The 20,361-nt window shown below is 44.6% G+C and overlaps 3 protein-coding genes across 5 annotated transcripts; all 3 read right to left on the reverse strand.

Moving 5' to 3' along the window:
* Positions 1-9,080: 9,080 nt before the first annotated feature.
* Positions 9,081-19,845, reverse strand: ugt5g1 (UDP glucuronosyltransferase 5 family, polypeptide G1). Of its 3 annotated transcripts, none has more exons than XM_040040872.1 (2): positions 19,019-19,845; positions 9,081-11,500 (listed from the first exon to the last, which is right to left on the reverse strand). In XM_040040872.1, the coding sequence occupies exon 2, from the start codon at positions 11,495-11,497 to the stop codon at positions 9,908-9,910; it is 1,590 nt and encodes a 529-aa protein (XP_039896806.1). In that variant the 5' UTR covers positions 11,498-11,500; positions 19,019-19,845; the 3' UTR covers positions 9,081-9,907. The 3 variants fall into 3 exon arrangements, with proteins under 3 accessions (XP_039896806.1, XP_039896803.1, XP_039896805.1); XM_040040869.1 differs by lacking the exon at positions 19,019-19,845 and adding an exon at positions 16,192-16,305; XM_040040871.1 differs by lacking the exon at positions 19,019-19,845 and adding an exon at positions 13,330-13,446.
* Positions 13,922-16,185, reverse strand: LOC120739175 (UDP-glucuronosyltransferase 2C1-like). The gene has a single exon (XM_040040873.1). It carries the CDS (start codon positions 15,195-15,197, stop codon positions 14,376-14,378), a length of 822 nt encoding a protein of 273 aa, XP_039896807.1. The 5' UTR covers positions 15,198-16,185; the 3' UTR covers positions 13,922-14,375.
* On the reverse strand, positions 16,755-18,436 carry LOC120739176 (UDP-glucuronosyltransferase 2C1-like). The gene has a single exon (XM_040040874.1). It carries the CDS (start codon positions 18,022-18,024, stop codon positions 17,203-17,205), a length of 822 nt encoding a protein of 273 aa, XP_039896808.1. The 5' UTR covers positions 18,025-18,436; the 3' UTR covers positions 16,755-17,202.
* Positions 19,846-20,361: the final 516 nt, after the last annotated feature.

Genomic DNA, 20,361 nt, shown 5'->3' on the forward strand with positions numbered 1-20,361 from the left:
TGTGAATGTCAGATAGATCACTTAGTCATTGTATGAATGTGTCTGAATGGGTGAATGATGCGCGTTGTATAAATTGGTTTAAGTGGTGAAGTAGAGTACAAAATAACTACCGTAACTGTCGGGCTATAAGCCGCTACTTTTTGCACAAGCTTTGAACCCTGCGGCTTTTAGTCAGGTGCGGCTTTTCTATGGATTGTCCATGATTTTTGTCATATCGTAAGACGATTTGTTTTCTTTGTTCCGCTGTTGTACGGCACTACGTTGCCTGGCGGAAGGGCATGTGATCAGACACACAGTATCAGGGTTCAAGAGTGGTATGTTGGTCACATGTCCATCCGCCAGGCAACATAGTGCCGTACAAGTAGCGCGAAAAACAAACTTCAAAGTAGCGCTACGCGTTCAGCGTGAGGCGTGGATGATGAGCGGCGATAAACTTGCGAAAAGCAAGTTATGCTCAACTCCACCGGTGGATTCTGACAGCGTGGAAAAGTGTGAAAACATCCATGATCACCAACAGATTTCGAAGGGCTGGACTGCTGCATGATGGAGAGGAGGAAACCGCCACGGCCCTTCAGAGGGTGTTCGACTCTGACACTGACAACGAGGATTTCTTTGGTTTTGAAAGTGACAACGTGTAACAAACCTTTTGGGTTATAGCACCACTAGGGGGGGTTGCCCAACTATTGTAGTAGCTATGGGGGTCTCCTAGTGGGTGTGTGAGTTGTTAGCGGCAGCCTGCTCATGTTCCATGCTCCAAGAAAACACCTTACTTACTGTTGTGACAAGCTGGCGCTGGCGGTACCAATCCCCACGTATGTAGGTTCGGACGAGTACAGCCGAGGAGACCTGGCTTATAAAGTGTAATGTTGCTGACGGCGAATAAAGGTCTGTTATTGGATTTAACCGACTGCCCGCTGGACCGGCTAGCCGCTCCTTCCTCGCCAGACGGCTGTTACAAAGTGGCGCCCGAACATTGTTCTCTGGATCTTCATCGTCATCCGGACCGACAGACGGTGGGCTCGGATGTTTTTCCCGTGTTTTTCAACGATCGACACTTCGGCTGAGGTGGCGTGTTTTTTTTTCTCTTCGTCTGGCTGTATTGGCCGGGCGGATAGGACCCCGTGAAGGAGCCGACCCCCCGGGATTTCAACGATATTTGCAGGCATGGAAGGGCGCCGACCCATCGCTTGACACGCTCGCCTGCGAGGGGGAGTACTCCGTGAGTAACTGTACGGTCCGTCGGACCGCTAACTCAGTGCTATTGGACCGTTACGACATCGGCGGTGCTAAAGCTAAGGCTAACGCTACAGTGACTTTGACTCAGTGTTCATTCAGAGGGACGTTTTGTTTTGTGTGAAGCATCAGAGTGTGCACGGACGCTCTCTGTCTGATGGATATTAACGCTTAGGTACTCTGTGCGAACGCTCTTTCACTTTGCCATAACTTTTGTGAGACAGAGAGTGGTTTCGGCCATACTTTTGAAATGGCGTCCCACCCAGACACAGGCAGCGAGGGAGACGGCTGCGACTCAGATGCTGAAGCTCCCAGCCTGACTAAGTACATCATCCCTCGCTCTACCCCTCATGACCTCAATCTTAAGGTGGAAAGCTTGCAAGAAGAGGTGGAGAAACTGCGAGTCTGCTTGCACGATTCGCTGGAGCTACAAAAGAGCCTTCTGAAGCACTTGGATGGTGGCGCGAGAGGGGAACCGGGGGAGCAAACATCTCCTCAGAGAACCCCCAACCCGGTGGCTTTTTCCACGCCATTCACACAGAAAGGGATTAACACAGAGCCCCCTCCGCTTCTCTAGCGTCAGTCGGCGGAACTCTGCAATACATCGAGGATGATCGCCGCAGCGCTGCACCAGGCCAAGCTGGAGCCCCCAGTGTTCGCTGGTGACGGTGGAGTGTCACCGGAGGAGTGGCTCCAATCAGTGGATAGCTACAGATCGTCGCTGCGCCTAACCGACTCGCAGGTTCTGAGTGAGCTCCCTCACTTCCTCAAGGGAGAGCCCAGTAAATGGTTTAGGGCCCTCAGCTCTCACATTACTACATGGGCACATTTTTACCAACTTTTTGAATCAGTGTTTGTGTCAGCTGATAACCAAGAGCACGTTTGGCGGGGCATCCTCGATCGCGTCCAATCACTAGAGGAACCCCTCCCAACGTTTGTAGCTCACATGCTCGGTGAGTTTAATAAGCTAAGGTGCCCGCCGCCGGAGCATGAACAGATCGAGCTCATATGTAAACATTCATTGGAGAAATATCGGGTTGCGTTGTACGGTACGCCGGTCCCGTCGGTTATGGACCTACTGCTTCGCGCGCACGAGCTCCACACAGCCTTAGGTCCAGTCGGCTGCTCAACCCCTACTTCATCCCCTAGTGTTGCAAGCGCGAGAGAACCACATTGTTTTAAATGCTCCCGCCCGGGGTTTACCACACGCACGTGCCCAAGTTGCACCTGGGTTGCCCCAAAAGAACGAGGTGCTGCCAGACCCAGGGCAACCTCCCACCGACCTCTCCCAGGCCCACCACCGGGCCTGGAACTGGCCGATGCTGAGGGGCTGGATTCACTGCCGGCAGCTCGTGCGGCCAGTCAGCAGTCGGGAAACCCCCGGGGGGGGAGGACATTTCAATGAGGCAGCCCTCCCCCCATTCGCAAAGTATGCCTCGCCCGCATGATGCCCACCAGATTGTGCAAGGCATTGTGGGGCACATGGAAGATGTAGAGTCTGGAGCGCACTGGAACACTCCATTGAAAGCCAAAATTAACTTCAACTCGGTGGCAGTGAACGCTACGCTAGATACGGGGGCATCCCTGTCTGCTGTGCGGGCCGAACTCATTTTGGAGAACAACTTGTCTCCCAACAGGACCCACCAGTGGATGGGTCCACCGGTGAGCCTAGTAGACGTGCTCGCTGTCTCCCGGAGGGTGTTACATGGCTGCCCATTGGGTTCTTGAATAAAAGGTTTTATCACCGGTTTGCTGTCATCCGCAACTTGTCATCCCCCTTTGTCTTAGGGATGGACTTTATGAGCAGGGCCTCTTTGACAATCCACATCCCCTCAAGAACCGTAGTTATGGACGACAGTCCATGCACAGGCGCGGATGAAGAGGAGGGTTGCTCAGTTGATCTGTTGAGCGATGATAATGTCATTATGACGCTTGACATGGTAGAGCCCTCGCTGGAGACCAAAGCTCTGGAGGCAAACCTAACAGATAGTCAGAGAGAACTATTAGTTGTCCTCCTTGAACAATTTAGCTGCATGTTTGATGGTCATTTGGGCCGCACGTCTTTAACTGAACATGTGATCGACACGGGAGATGCAAGGCCTATTAACCTCCCCCCATACCGCACCTCCCCTGCAAAGAAACAACTCATTGAAGAGCAGGTCCAGAAAATGCTGGAGGATGGCATAATTGAACCGTCCATGAGCCCCTGGGCCGCACCTGTCGTGATTGTTAACAGGTTGGGCGCTGACCCACGGTTCTGTGTGGACTTTAGGGGGCTGAACCAGGTGACTCGGAAGGACTCATACCCCTTACCGCGGGTCGATGAGTCTCTCGACTTCCTAGCGAGAGGTCGATTCATTTCAACATTGGACCTGGCGAGGGGTTACTGGCAGGTGCCGGTTTCAGGGGACTCACGTCCTAAAACAGCCTTTGTTTCCCATTGTGGGCTGTTTCAGTTTCGCGTGCTCCCTTTCGGCCTCTGCAACGCACCAGCCACCTTTCAGAGGCTGATGCACAACGTCCTCAGCGGCCTTGTTTACAAGACATGTGCTGTATATCTGGACGACATCGTGGTTGTGTCCCCTACCTTCGAACAGCATTTGTTGGACCTGCGGGAGGTCCTTGAGAGACTTAGGTCTGCGGGTCTCTCGTTGAAGCTTAAGAAATGCCAGTTCTGCCTGAAGGAGCTCACCTTCCTGGGCTACCGGGTTACCCCGGATGGCATTAAACCGGACGATGACAAAATCAAGGCTGTGCGCAGTTCTCGGTCTGACGGGATACTACCGCAGATTCGTAAAGGAATATGCTCACCATGCAGAACCTCTGCACGCCCTGACAAGGAAGGATGTTACCTTTCAGTGGGATGACAGGTGTCAGGAGTCCATGGACTTCCTGAAACAGAGCATTGCGACAGCGCCTGTCCTGTTACTCCCTGACTTTTCCCGGCCTTTCTTAATCCATACGGATGCATGTGACCTTGGCTTGGGGGCGGCCTTAATGCAGAAGGATGCAGAGGGTAGGGAAGTAGCGGTCACTTACGCGAGTCGAACTCTTCACAAGGCAGAGAAACCATACTCTACGCCAGAAAAGGAGTGTCTGGCCGTGATTTGGGCTTTAGAACACTTTCGTCCCTATGTGGAAGGGCTTCATGTGACGGTCTTGACTGACCACAACAGCCTTAAGTGGCTGATGTCACGCCCAAACCCTACTGGCCGGTTGGCGCGGTGGTCCCTGCGCTTGCAGGACTTTGACTTTACCATCGTACATAAGGCGGGGGTGCACAACAGGGTGCCAGACGCTCTGTCTCGCAACCCACTACCTGCACCAGAGGGTCCTCCTATTGAAATCTTGCCGGAGCATGCTGTCATGTGGGGCATGGATCTTCGTGCCCAGCCTCCCCTTTTGTTAGAGGACCGAACACAACTAAGGCAGCTGCAGTTAGATGACCCAGGTGCAGGTCCAAAGCTCCGAGACCTGGAGTGTTCCCCAAATCTGGGTTCGGACGCCAGTCCTTCACCATCCTTGGTGGTCAATGACGGCCTACTCTATTACCGAGGCCCGAAACATAAGCGCAATCTTCGCCCCCAGGAGGAGCTGAAGCTGTATGCTCCTACGGCTCTCCGGGGTACCCTGTGCGGTTATTATCATGACCACCCTACAGCAGGTCACCTGGGGATTGCTAAGACACTAGCGAGAATGCAGTCTAGGTTTTACTGGCCCAAGATGGCATCGGAAGTTAAACGCTACGTCTTGTCGTGCCCAGTATGTCAACTCACAAAACCCAGTCAAAGAAAGCCAGCGGGCTTCATGGTCCCCATTTCGCCCCAGCGACCCTGGGAATATGCAGGGGTCGATTTTGTCGGACCACTACCTCGCACCGCTTCGGGGAACTCGTACATACTGGTCTTCGTAGACTATTTCTCCAAGTGGATCGAAGTGTGTGCGGTTCGGGATGCGACGGCTCGAGTGGCAGCCAGTAAGTTCATTAATGAGGTATTTGCTAGGCATGGGGCCCCTAGGTACCTTATTTCGGACAGGGGCTCACCTTTTGTCAGTGAGCTGTTTGATTCTGTTCTCTCCACTCTTGGGTCCACCCACCGCCTCACGACGGCGTATCATCCGCAAACTAATGCGACCGAAAGAGTGAACAGAACTCTCAAAACGGCCATCCGCGCATATGTGGGCGATAAGCACGCATCGTGGGATAAGTTCATGTCCCAAATCTGTTTCGCGCTGCGCTCGGCCCCCCATGAGAGTACAGGACTCAGCCCTGCTATGATGTTGTATGGTAGGGAGCTGGAGACACCCCTTGACTTGCTTACTAAGCCGTCCGGGGAGAGCGAGGAGTCATCCATGCCCTATCCGGAGACCCTTAAAGCGTCGCTTCAGGAGGCCCACGATCGGGCCAGGGAGACACTGGCTCGCAGCCATGCTAGGCAGAAACGCTACTACGACCTGAGACGCCGGCCGATGACCTACGCAGTCGGAGACTTGGTGAAAGTCAAAGCTCATCATCGATCGGACGCTCAATCTTGCTTCACGGCCAAGCTGGCACCCTTGTTTACAGGGCCCCTCCAGGTTACTCAGAAGCTTGGGGAGGTCAACTACAGATTAGCCAAGATTGACACTGGTGAAGACGCAGGAGTCTTCCACGTTGTGAACGTTCAGCCATTTTACTCCTGGGACTCCACATCTCCTTCAGGGCACCGGACTTCGGCCCAGGAGAGCCTGGATGAGACTGAAACGGGGGGAACAGCCCTCATTCCCGAGTTCAGGGGATATCGAAGCAGGCGGGCACCCCGCCGAGGGCGCCTCTGAGTCGCCACCGGCCGAGGGGGAACACTATCATTTGAGACCCCGCCGGTGCCCCAGAATCACTGAGGGTTGGACTGCTACCAGGTGGACTAACCGTCATCATACGGACAGACTCAATGTTGACTGAGGGTTGGTTTCATACATGTACATGCTGTAATTGTTCTGTTCATAAGGGGTGATTACTTGTTCTGTTCCACTGAGCCCTCGTCATCGTGGCCCGTGAGAGCCTTTGTTTGGTTTTCTGTTGTACTGATTTGAGTGACCGGTTGTGTTGTATGTCTGACTGTTTCCCTTGTCTATGACCATCTCTGGAAGATGGATTGGCAGTAATACTGCATGTTCTGTATTGTTTGCTTCAAGCACTAATTTTGTTTATTGACTGTACCAATGCTTAAGGTAAGGGTGTCTAACAATTCCTCCACAACCTGCTTAGTACCTAATGTAACTATGTATAGTGAAGAAGGGTAGCGGGAGGAGGGTCACCTGGGTCCGGCTGAGGACAGCCTGCGAATTGCCGGGGGGGTGATGTAACAAACCTTTTGGGTTATAGCACCACTAGGGGGGGTTGCCCAACTATTGTAGTAGCTATGGGGGTCTCCTAGTGGGTGTGTGAGTTGTTAGCGGCAGCCTGCTCATGTTCCATGCTCCAAGAAAACACCTTACTTACTGTTGTGACAAGCTGGCGCTGGCGGTACCAATCCCCACGTATGTAGGTTCGGACGAGTACAGCCGAGGAGACCTGGCTTATAAAGTGTAATGTTGCTGACGGCGAATAAAGGTCTGTTATTGGATTTAACCAACTGGCTCCGTGTTATCCGGCTAACCTCCACACCACATGCCCGCTGGACCGGCTAGCCGCTCCTTCCTCGCCAGACGGCTGTTACAAACGAAGGAAAGAAGCTGAGAGTGGATGATGAAGCCATCCTGAGCCTGTTCGTATCCGACACTGGAGAAGAGGACTTTGGTGGTTTTAGTGCGCAGGAAGAACAGAAAGATGGTGAATGACTGACTTTTCTTCTTGTTAAAGCCGTGTCACTGCACCTGAGCCTAAAAGGTAGTCCAAATCTATTTTTCTGGTGTGCTGTAGGTTATTGTTACGTACTACATTTGTTACTCATTTATGAAGCACAGTACATGTTTCGTACTTGTAATTACCGCTACTTGTACATATACCTAAAAAGTTATGCAAATGTGTACCCATAACTTGTTTTTCAAAATATTAATAAAAGGGGTGTGTCTCCAAACAGCCATCTCTTTCCTGACAATTCCCCTTGTGCATATTCTCTTACATATGATAAGTCAACATTGAAACACCTGCAGCTTTTAGTCAGGTGCGGCTAATGTATGTACAAAACAGGATTTTCCCCTGATTTTAGCTTGTGCGGCTAATATTCAGGTGCGCTTTGTAGTCCGGGAAATACGGTATATAAGAACCAGTTTGTTTACAACTGCCACATGACTTTGCCTACATTAATCACTGACAGTCTGAATCACTGGGTTATTAGGACCCCAATACAAAGTTTAAAAAAAAAACACTTCTTTTAAGTCTAAGGGATTATAAATTAAATGATAAATTAAGCTAGTTACACATGCTAAAGGACAGATATGTGTAAAGACAAAATGACTGCAGTCTTAATTTTACAGGGAAACAAATCATTTTATTGAAATAGACTTTATTCCTATTTCAGGGAGCATAAAGAAATTATACTTTATACAATGTATCTTTTTATTTTTCCCTTGATTGGTGTTGGGAAGCATTCATGTAACAAAGTGTTTTGCAGGTTACCTCTGTGGTGGCCATCTTGTTTTCCCAGTAAAGAGGAGGCCTGCCTCAATTGCAGCTCTTTTATAGGCCAGTCTGTATTAAGAAGGCGTGTCTTTAGAGTATTTAAAGGGAGCAGGAAATGGATTGGGAGCCATTTTGAGAAGTTGCTGTCTGTATGTGCATGATGTTGGCAAGAGACAATAAAACAATTACTTGAATTAAGATAGAGTGAAGTCTGATGTTTCCCTCACCGCTCCTCGCGGCGTAACAATTGGTATAAGTACAGTAGAGGCCCATAAAGTGTTGCAGAACAGTTTAACAGCATATGTTGGAACATGTTCTTCTCTATCGAGCAGTGTCTCTACCTGACTTGGTCTGAGGGTATTTCCAAATTTAGAATCTCAAAGAAACAACTAAACAGACATTGATACAGTTGTCTCACTGAAAAAAACAATACTACAAATACTATACTACAATCTGATTACGTATAATATAAGTGTAGTATTTTGACTGTTAATATAAGTTGCTTACATTTGTCCACATGATGATGGCGTTATGATAGTGTAACTCATATTGAATCTGAAACCCTGCCTGTGTGTCTGCATTTGTCTGAGATGTGACTCAAAGAGAGAGTATGAATTTCACACCAGCTGCTGCCACATGTAACGCTCTCACGTACACTGCAGTTTGCAGTCCTCTAAACTTCAGCCTAAAACTATGCAAAAAGCACAACTATGACAAAAAGCTCCTTTTCACAAAAGCTTAAAGCTTGGAAAGAGTTCATCTTGTTTGCTTTCATTGTTTAACCCTTTAAGACCTACCATAGAACCAAGTCCGCCAGAGCTTATCTTTTTTTATTTTTACATGCTGTAGTGCCATTTTTGGGAGCATTTCAAGTTGCTATACATCAATACAACCGTTATAGCCCAAATTTTAATAATATCTATGCATTAAGTCCATATAAACTACATAAATTGCAAAAAAAGTGCAATAAACTACAAAAAAATTGAAAATTGTTTTTGTTTTTTTCACATATATTTCTAGAGAAATTTAAGAGGTTTATCCCTCAAAACTGTTAATACAGAAAAGTTGCAGAAAATAGTTTCCAACCACAGGAAATTGATTTTGAGTGTCTCCATAGTTTCATTTTTATATACTGCAGGAAAAACAAAAATAAATATTATAATGCAAATGTGCAAAAACAACAGCATGTGAATCAAAATAAACTACTACCAGCAGTGCAATTTGAGTTCTAAGCATCCCAGAAACTATTCGGAAAAGCATAAAGTCAAACATGACTTTTAAAAACACCAGTATAGGCTTATAAGGCCCTGAAGGTAAAAAAAAAAACGTCATTTCTGGTTTCGGCCAGGTAATGGCAGACATACAATAGTTCGCACTGACGTCTGTTCCAGCGTGGGAAGTGTGGTGAACAGCTGATCGGATCGGCAAAGTGTGTTTCTGGAATATTGCTTTTTATGCAATTTTTGCAAAGCTATATGTGGAAGGAAACGGTGACCTAGGACAAGCTAATGGCATAACATGTAAGTACAACTCCTCCGGTTTCATATGCAAAAAAATTATTGCGCTAGCCTACGTGGTTCCAGTTCAACAGGGATTCAAAACTAGTTACGCAAAACGGAGCGTTCCCGCTCCGACCGGTTTTAAAGGGTTAAACCCTCTGTTTATGAGGGGCAGCCAATCAGAATGAATTTGGCCTAAAGAGAGTGAAAGAAAGACGAGAGTCAAGTTAGTGAGTGGCACCCTTGAAAAACTTGCCAAATTTCCTCTGCTGGTCAACCAAGATGTATTGAGAAGTTTAGGTTTAGGGAGGTTTAGGTCCCCTTTAAGTTTTGAGGATATCTTTTGATATAAAAAGATATCCTATGATGTAAGGTAAAAGTATTCACCCTAAATGACAAATTTCCGTGGGGGTAATTCAAATCTTCGCTGTTCTAAACTGTTTGTAAATTTCTGGCAAATGCAGTTTGAGTCAGAGCAAAAATTTAAGGGAGAAATTATTGTAAAGACTAATCATGTGACACTGACTCTTCTAAACTAAACGTTGCAAAGACTGCATCATGTTTGGCTCATTTACTCTGGTTTCATTTTTCTCTTTGACTTCCGGCAGCAGAGGGGCCTACAGACAAAGACCAAAGCCCAGATGAAAATTCCAGTTATGGCTGTGGTTAAAGCAGCCACATCCAGACAGAAGTAGGAATACCAAGGGAGATGAAATCCTGCTGATTGTAGGTGAGGTGCTCCTTTGTTCCTGATGACATATTCAATCCAAAAGATGGCAGTGTCCATTGGAGTCATTGGTTTGTCATGGTGTAGCTGGGACAGATGCTGCATGTTAGTGTGGAAAGAGGGATTCTCAAGAACATCCTTGAGAGCGCCCAGGAAGTCTTCTTTGGTCAGTGAGTAGGCCTCTACAACCCGAGCTGCACCACGCACCTTCAGCCGGAGTAAGTTGTCAAACTGGTCAAGGAGGAGTGGGAGGCCCACAACAGGAACACTGTGGTAGATGGCTTCATACATGCCATTGGTGCCTCCATGGGCCACAAAGGCATGAGTCTTGGGGTGTCCCAGGAGGTCGCTCTGAGGTAGCCACTCCAACAGCAGGGTGTTGTTTCCAAGAGATGAAGGTTTTTCACCCACAAAATGCCAAATCACCTTGTGAGGGAGCTCAGCAAAAGCAGCAGCGATGGCCTCTGTGACCTTCCGAGGTAGGGCTGATATAAATATCCCCAGAGACATGACAACCACCCCGTGATCTCCGGAGCTTTGCATGAATGCTTCCAGCTCAGCGGGGAGTGGCTGGGCCTTTTTGCAGTGGAAGCCCCCTATATATACTACATTTGGTATTGTGGGCCGAGGGAACTCAAAGACAAAATCTGCCCTGAACAGCCAGATATCAGCTCTACGCTGCAAAGACAGCAAATCAGTACCTGGAGGGAAGTGTCGTTGGAGCAGGTCTGAGTAGGCAGGATTTATGATCAAGTGCTGTTCAATGACATTATAAAGATAATGCAGCATATTTTTGATTCTTTCCAGAAAGTCCATCTGATCATGGAGCTCACTTCCTGGCACAGGGACATATGAGATAGGAGAGGGAGCTATGGTGAAATGACCTTCTCCAGTATTAATCCAGCGCACATTAAAAACTATAGGCAACTCGAGGTAAGTTGCAAGAAGCATCCCTATTGTCATACCAGGGTCAGTTAACATTAAATCAAACTTGGTATCCTGTAGCTTCTGAATAAATACTGTGTCTTCTATTATTGTAGCAACTGATCTGGCCCAGACCTTGTGACCCTGATCTAACACGGACGTGATCAAGTACTGTTGGCAGAACGTGCGTATAAATGTAGGATAAGTGCGACATTCCATAACATCTTGTAACATTTTGTTGTAGTAGTTAATGTCTGACTCATCCACAGGTGTGCTTATATTAATAGAAGTATAAATGGAAGAATTATTAGGGATATACCAGCTCTTTGCAGAGCGCAGAACTGTGATATTGTGGCCCCTGGAGTGTAACTGTTCAAGGATAATTTTCATGTTTATCCAGTGGCTACCATCGACAGGGACTACCAGAATGTTGCTGCTGCTACATGGAGGGGGGCTGAGAAGCAGGAAGCAGAGCACTGTCACAAACAGAGGGATGGAAAGACCGGACATTTCCTGGAAGAAATAATAGAAACAAAGAATCAGACTTGTGACCTCAGTAACTTATAACCTGTTAGCATTCACTGAGTCACTGGTGAAGGACCTAAGATTCAGACTGGTTTTTGTTTGAACCCCACATTCAATAAGCAAATGTTCGTAAAGTAACTAGAAGCTGATTATCCGCTCAGTTTACCTATAGTGCAATATAATATAATTATATAATTACTCAAAGAGTCTATCCAGGTCCCAGTTAAGGTTCATGACTTAGCCAAGTCACTGGTGAAGCATCTAAGATTCAAAATGGGTTTTTTGTTGTTGTTTTTTAGCAATATGCTAAATAAGCATATGTTCAGAAACTAACTAGGGCCAATAATTGAAACTTTGTCATGTCCTTTAATAGGCTGTTCATGCTCAAAAGCCATCCAATGTGGCTGAATTAAAACAGTTTGGTAGAAATGGGTTTGCTACTTTAGCAATTTACCAGTATTATGCCATTTTTGTTGCATCCAGGGTTAAAAAGAACTCTGCAGGAGACCCAGGTGGAAGCTTTAGAATCCTTTACTTTGGCAGAGTCACCATAGGCCAGTAGAGGTCATATTATTATAGTAATTCTGAAGCAACTCTTTTACTCTCAGGATTTTTATACTTAAGATAAATATTCTGTTCATCCCTGCACTCACGTAAGATACTTAGTCATATTTTGCCTATTACTCAGCTTTCTGACTTTCTCATGGCTGAAGAAACAATAAACAGACATACATGTCAGTGACAGGCTCTGAAGCTACTCGTCATGTTACAGATCAGAGTTTCTGAGTTTGGGGCTGTTGGGATCTTTCCAAGGCAAAAGAAAATATTGTATGTAAAAAAAATAAATAAATTAAAAAAAAAAAAAAAGATAGATCAATGCAATTTTCTCCTCAGACGTTGTTCCATTTTCCAACTTCGTCAGAAGTGGCTCATGTGAGCTTTTTGCTACACAAGTGTGCAGCGTAAAGGCACCTTTGGTTGTTTTTTTTCATGCAGATAATTGAGGAGCTTACTCTGTGTAAAACAAGTAACACATTATTAGTTACCTGTGATTAGCTCAGTAATGCATTAGATTACAGCGGTACAGAAAAAGTTCCTGCAAGTAGTTTGAGATGTATTACATCAAAGGATGGGAATCAAGACCAGGTTTGCAGTAGTCCAGTTCCTTGGAACTGTAAGCCTGCCTGTCTGCTGCTCCGACATATTGGTCCCCCTTGTATTTTTGCTACAATCAGATTTCAGTTTGTGTACTTAGGAGGAAAGTAGTGACAGAGTCTGCAGCATAGATATTACTTTTGTTTTTGCCCGTGTATTCTGTGTTCCTTTATAATCTGAATCATAGTTTAGTTTAGCATTTTGTACAACTCAGGCTTGTTAGAGTACAGCCAAAAAGCTGCCTTCCTGTGTTACGCCTCGCCTCTAGAGCTCTGAATTTTGAGTCCATTGCCTACCACACAGCAGCATCATGAAATCTTTTCAAATCCCATTCCTACTTATTCCTGACACTAATGTCCATATAGCAAAATGAGTATTCAATCATATAAGATTAATATTAAACAATTTATTAAAGGCGCTATTAGGGGGCTATACAAATATATAGTCCCTCAGACTTCACTTTTCCAACAGTCTATAATCTGTGGCTGGAATTCTTCACACATCCACCCTCTAATCTTTAAACATATTTCAAATAGTTGCGTTCACCTTTGTGCATTGCACTGTATAAAATCCCCACTGACAGTGACATGTAAAGCGCTAAAATAATACACAAATAAAGTTGTATTATGGCTGACATATTGTTAAATTATAATAGAGCTTACCTATTTCTTCCAAAAGTTTGACTTCCAAAAAGTGTTACTCAAACCGAGATACTGTGTGATATATTTTTTCCTCTACCTTTTAAACAGACAGGCCAGGTCAAGTCAGTATGTAGACGAGAGGTAACTTGGAGTTCTGTGGTTGTGCTTTAAATATGTCACATATTATCGTTTTTCTTGTCCTTCATCCAGGTGTCTGCTGGTTATCAGATGGAATTTTGTTTGGTTTAGTACAAAATTACCCCTCACCTTCTCTCCTGATTTGCTCAACATTATTAATCATTTTCTAGAGGACGGTTTAGTGACAGTCTTATCCATGTGAGAGCCCAATTCAAAAGGTTTCTATTCTGATTCTCAAAGTCTACTGAGCAAAATTAACTTTTTGTACAAAAATCTAGTCACTTATGAGACAGGAGTTAGGTCAGTAGTAAGACATTTTTTTAACTGTCCTAGTGGAATTGGGTTGCCATTTAATTAGTGCATTCTGAACTTACTGACCAGTTAAAACACTGGCAAAAAGCTTTGCTCTTCAAATTACACAGAGAGTTGGGGAAACCTGCAACAAACCTTATAAACAGTACATTTGCACAATCACTGAATGAATGCTCAATGGTCAATGGTAACTTTATTGTCTCTAACGGGAAACTGATTTGCAGTATGTCCATACAGAAATATAAAAAACACAAACAAACACATCACATACACACAAAAAAATAATATAAGCCCTGAGAAAACAACCTCAATTTGCTGGTCAACCAAGATGTATTGACAAGTTTAGGTTTAGGGAGGTTTAGGTCCCCTTTAAGTTTTGAGGATATCTTTTGATATAAAAAGATATCCTATGATGTAAAGTAAAAGTATTCACCCTAAATGGCAAATTTTCGTGGGGGTAATACAAATCTTCGCTGTTCTAAACTGTTTGTAAATTTCTGGCAAATGCAGTTTGAGTCAGAGCAAAAATTTAAGGGAGAAATTATTGTAAAGACTAATCACGTGACACTGACTCTGTCAAGCTAAACGTTGCAAAGACTGCATCATGTTTGGCTCATTTACTCTGGTTTCATTTTTCGCTTTGACTTCCAGCAGCAGAGGGGCCTACAGACAAAGACCAAAGCCCAGATGAAAATTCCAGTTATGGCTGTGGTTAAAGCACCCACATCCAGACAGAAGTAGGAATACCAAGGCAGATGAAAACCTGCTGACTGTAGGTGAGGTGCTCCTTTGTTCCTGATGACATATTCAATCCAAAAGATGGCAGTGTCCATTGGAGTCATTGGTTTGTCACGGTGTAGCTGGGACAGATGCTGCATGTTAATGTGGAAAGAGGGATTCTCAAGAACATCCTTGAGAGCGCCCAGGAAGTCTTCTTTGGTCAGTGAGTAGGCCTCTACAACCCGAGCTGCACCACGCACCTTCAGCCAGAGTAAGTTGTCAAACTGGTCAAAGAGGAGGGGGAGGCCCACAACAGGAACACTGTGGTAGATGGCTTCATACAAGCCATTGGTGCCTCCATGGGCCACAAAGGCACGAGTCTTGGGGTGTCCCAGGAGGTCGTTCTGAGGTAGCCACTCCAACAGCAGGGTGTTGTTTCCGAGAGATGAAGGTTTTTCACCCACAAAACGCCAAATCCCCTTCTGAGGGAGCTCAGCAAAAGCAGCAGCGATGGCCTCTGTGACCTTGCGAGGTAGGGCTGATATAAATGTCCCCAGAGACATGACAACCACCCCGTGTTCTCCGGAGCTTTGCATGAATGCTTCCAGCTCAGCGGGGAGTGGCTGGGCCTTTTTACAGTGGAAGCCCCCTATATATACTACATTTGGTATTGTGGGCCGAGGGAACTCAAAGACAAAATCTGCTTTTTTTTTTTTCATGCAGATAATTGAGGAGCTTACTCTGTGTAAAACAAGTAACACATTATTAGTTACCTGTGATTAGCTCAGTAATGCATTAGATTACAGCGGTACAGAAAAAGTCTTTAGTTTTTGTAATGATTTATGTTTGAAGTCTTACAATTTTCTGTGATAGTGATTTTAATCGTTTGTTCTCTGTATCATGCCAGGGTGTTCTCCGGTCGTATCTCTGTGTCTGTCTGTCCCCTCTGTGCCCAGTTTCTGTAGCTGGTCATGTTTCTGTTGATTCTTCCCTTGTCTTTGCCAAGTTTATATGTCTCAGTGTTAGTTTTCTGTTAACAGTCATTCAACTCATATCTTGTCAGTTAGATTATTTTCTGTTGTGCCTTGTTTTCTCCAGCTGTCTTTCACCTCCCTAATTACCTCATGTGTGTATTTAAGTCCTCTGTTACGCTGTGTTCTTCGTCATCATTCTTTCCCTCATCGCTGTGTGCTCTCTTGCCTGTGTATTCTGTGTTCCTTTATAATCTGAGTCATAGTTTAGTTTAGCATTTTGTACAACTCAGGCTTGTTAGAGTACAGCCATAAAGCTGCCTTCCTGTGTTACGCCTCGCCTCCAGAGCTCTGAGTCCATTGCCTACCACACAGCAGCATCATGAAATCTTTTCAAATCCTATTCCTAGTTATTCCTGACACTAATGTCCATATAGCAAAATGAGTATTCAATCATATAAGACATTAATATTAAACAGTTTATTAAAGGCGCTATTAGGGGGCTATACAAATATATAGTCCCTCAGACTTCACTTTTCCAACAGTCTATAATCTGTGGCTGGAATTCTTCACACATCCACCCTCTAATCTTTAAACATATTTCAAATAGTTGCGTTCACCTTTGTGCATTACACTGTATAAAATCCCCACTGACAGTGACATGTAAAGCGCTAAAATAATACACAAATAAAGTTGTATTATGGCTGACATATTCATATTCTTAAATTATAATAGAGTTTACCTATTTCTTCCAAAGGTTTGACTTCCAAAAACTTGTTGTACCTTTTAAACAAACAGGCCAGGTCAAGTCAGTATGTAGATGAGAGGTAACTTGGAGTTCTGTGGTTGTGCTTTAAATATGTCACATATTATCGTTTTTCTTGTCCTTCATCCAGGTGTCTGCTGGTTATCAGATGGAATTTTGTTTGGTTTAGTACAAAATTACCCCTCACCTTCTCTCCTGATTTGCTCAACATTATTAATCATTTTCTAGAGGACGGTTTAGTGACAGTCTTATCCATGTGAGAGCCCAATTCAAAAGGTTTCTATTCTGATTCTCAAAGTCTACTGAGCAAAATTAACTTTTTGTACAAAAATCTAGTCACTTATGAGACAGGAGTTAGGTCAGTAGTAAGACATTTTTTTAACTGTCCTAGTGGAATTGGGTTGCCATTTAATTAGTGCATTCTGAACTTACTGACCAGTTAAAACACTGGCAAAAAGCTTTGCTCTTCAAATTACACAGAGAGTTGGGGAAACCTGCAACAAACCTTATAAACAGTACATTTGCACAATCACTGAATGAATGTTCAATGGTCAATGGTAACTTTATTGTCTCTAACGGGAAACTGATTTGCAGTATGTCCATACAGAAATATAAAAAACACAAACAAACACATCACATACACACAAAAAAATAATATAAGCCCTGAGAAAACAACCTCAATTTGCTGGTCAACCAAGATGTATTGACAAGTTTAGGTTTAGGGAGGTTTAGGTCCCCTTTAAGTTTTGAGGATATCTTTTGATATAAAAAGATATCCTATGATGTAAAGTAAAAGTATTCACCCTAAATGGCAAATTTTCGTGGGGGTAATACAAATCTTCGCTGTTCTAAACTGTTTGTAAATTTCTGGCAAATGCAGTTTGAGTCAGAGCAAAAATTTAAGGGAGAAATTATTGTAAAGACTAATCACGTGACACTGACTCTGTCAAGCTAAACGTTGCAAAGACTGCATCATGTTTGGCTCATTTACTCTGGTTTCATTTTTCGCTTTGACTTCCAGCAGCAGAGGGGCCTACAGACAAAGACCAAAGCCCAGATGAAAATTCCAGTTATGGCTGTGGTTAAAGCACCCACATCCAGACAGAAGTAGGAATACCAAGGCAGATGAAAACCTGCTGACTGTAGGTGAGGTGCTCCTTTGTTCCTGATGACATATTCAATCCAAAAGATGGCAGTGTCCATTGGAGTCATTGGTTTGTCACGGTGTAGCTGGGACAGATGCTGCATGTTAATGTGGAAAGAGGGATTCTCAAGAACATCCTTGAGAGCGCCCAGGAAGTCTTCTTTGGTCAGTGAGTAGGCCTCTACAACCCGAGCTGCACCACGCACCTTCAGCCAGAGTAAGTTGTCAAACTGGTCAAAGAGGAGGGGGAGGCCCACAACAGGAACACTGTGGTAGATGGCTTCATACAAGCCATTGGTGCCTCCATGGGCCACAAAGGCACGAGTCTTGGGGTGTCCCAGGAGGTCGTTCTGAGGTAGCCACTCCAACAGCAGGGTGTTGTTTCCGAGAGATGAAGGTTTTTCACCCACAAAACGCCAAATCCCCTTCTGAGGGAGCTCAGCAAAAGCAGCAGCGATGGCCTCTGTGACCTTGCGAGGTAGGGCTGATATAAATGTCCCCAGAGACATGACAACCACCCCGTGTTCTCCGGAGCTTTGCATGAATGCTTCCAGCTCAGCGGGGAGTGGCTGGGCCTTTTTACAGTGGAAGCCCCCTATATATACTACATTTGGTATTGTGGGCCGAGGGAACTCAAAGACAAAATCTGCTTTTTTTTTTTTCATGCAGATAATTGAGGAGCTTACTCTGTGTAAAACAAGTAACACATTATTAGTTACCTGTGATTAGCTCAGTAATGCATTAGATTACAGCGGTACAGAAAAAGTCTTTAGTTTTTGTAATGATTTATGTTTGAAGTCTTACAATTTTCTGTGATAGTGATTTTAATCGTTTGTTCTCTGTATCATGCCAGGGTGTTCTCCGGTCGTATCTCTGTGTCTGTCTGTTCCCTCTGTGCCCAGTTTCTGTAGCTGGTCATGTTTCTGTTGATTCTTCCCTTGTCTTTGCCAAGTTTATATGTCTCAGTGTTAGTTTTCTGTTAACAGTCATTCAACTCATATCTTGTCAGTTAGATTATTTTCTGTTGTGCCTTGTTTTCTCCAGCTGTCTTTCACCTCCCTAATTACCTCATGTGTGTATTTAAGTCCTCTGTTACTCTGTGTTCTTCGTCATCATTCTTTCCCTCATCGCTGTGTGCTCTCTTGCCTGTGTATTCTGTGTTCCTTTATAATCTGAGTCATAGTTTAGTTTAGCATTTTGTACAACTCAGGCTTGTTAGAGTACAGCCATAAAGCTGCCTTCCTGTGTTACGCCTCGCCTCTAGAGCTCTGAGTCCATTGCCTACCACACAGCAGCATCATGAAATCTTTTCAAATCCTATTCCTAGTTATTCCTGACACTAATGTCCATATAGCAAAATGAGTATTCAATCATATAAGACATTAATATTAAACAGTTTATTAAAGGCGCTATTAGGGGGCTATACAAATATATAGTCCCTCAGACTTCACTTTTCCAACAGTCTATAATCTGTGGCTGGAATTCTTCACACATCCACCCTCTAATCTTTAAACATATTTCAAATAGTTGCGTTCACCTTTGTGCATTACACTGTATAAAATCCCCACTGACAGTGACATGTAAAGCGCTAAAATAATACACAAATAAAGTTGTATTATGGCTGACATATTCATATTCTTAAATTATAATAGAGTTTACCTATTTCTTCCAAAGGTTTGACTTCCAAAAACTTGTTGTACCTTTTAAACAAACAGGCCAGGTCAAGTCAGTATGTAGATGAGAGGGAACTTGGAGTTCTGTGGTTGTGCTTTAAATATGTCACATATTATCGTTTTTCTTGTCCTTCATCCAGGTGTCTGCTGGTTATCAGATGGAATTTTGTTTGGTTTAGTACAAAATTACCCCTCACCTTCTCTCCTGATTTGCTCAACATTAATAATCATTTTCTAGAGGACAGTTTAGTGACAGTCTTATCCATGATAATAGCAGTAGGGGCTTTAATCAATGTTTGTTTTTACAGTGCCATGATCAGAACGGATCATGGCACTGTATGATGAAACTCTGTGTGATGAAACTCTATATAATGAAACTATAGACCAGTTTTTTTTTTTAATTGTGTTGACTTACCAAGTAAAACAAGAGTTATGATAAATAATTTACGTGATGCATTTTCCTGAATACTGTAAGGCAAGTAAACAGTTTTTAATGGTGAAAGAAAGAAAAATAAAGAAATAAAGAAAAAGATCAAAAGTGGTCAAAAATAGCCAATTATATCCTGGAACCCAGAGGTTTACAGTGCACTAACTGTCACGGTCTAACTAACTTGTCATCATTAAGCAGCTGTTAAGCAGTCTGTGTCTTTTGTCCAATGTATGAGCTTTCAGAAACTGCCTTTCTTAGTACTTAATTGCAATTATTTCTATATTGGCTGAAAGATCAAGAAAAAAATATCAGTTCCTTAAAGTGAGATTGAATGGTAATTATGTGAGAAGCTCAAATAGGCTCACTGGAGCTCCAGTGGAGAGGGTGCAGTCCTTCAAATGGTAAATGGCCTGCATTTGTATAGCGCTTTTCTAGTCCCTAAGGACCCCAAAGCGCTTCACACTATATTCAGTCATTCAACCATTCACACACTGGCGATGGCAAGCTACATTGTAGCCACAGCTGCCCTGGGGCGCAGTGACAGAGGCGAGGCTGCCAGACACTGGCACCACCGGGCCCTCTGACCACCACCAGTAGGCAAACATGGGGTTAGTATCTTGTCCAAGGATATTTGGCATGCAGCCAGGGGGCAGCCTGGGATCGAACCACCGACTTTCTGATTAGTGGCTGACCTGCTCTGCCACCTGAGCTACAGCCACCCCAGTATCTTTGTGTCCGCATCTCCTCAGACCTGACATGGGCTGCCCACATTCAGGCCCAGACCAAAAAGGCTAGGCAGCGCCTGTATCACCTATGACAACTGAGGAAGTTCAGGGTCTCTCCAAAGATCCTCAGGATTTTCTATACAGGCGCTGTGGAGAGCATCCTCACACAGAACA

The sequence above is a fragment of the Simochromis diagramma genome, unplaced genomic scaffold, assembly GCF_900408965.1.
Source record: "Simochromis diagramma unplaced genomic scaffold, fSimDia1.1 OVJJ01000317.1, whole genome shotgun sequence".
Classification (NCBI taxonomy): Eukaryota; Metazoa; Chordata; class Actinopteri; order Cichliformes; family Cichlidae; genus Simochromis; species Simochromis diagramma.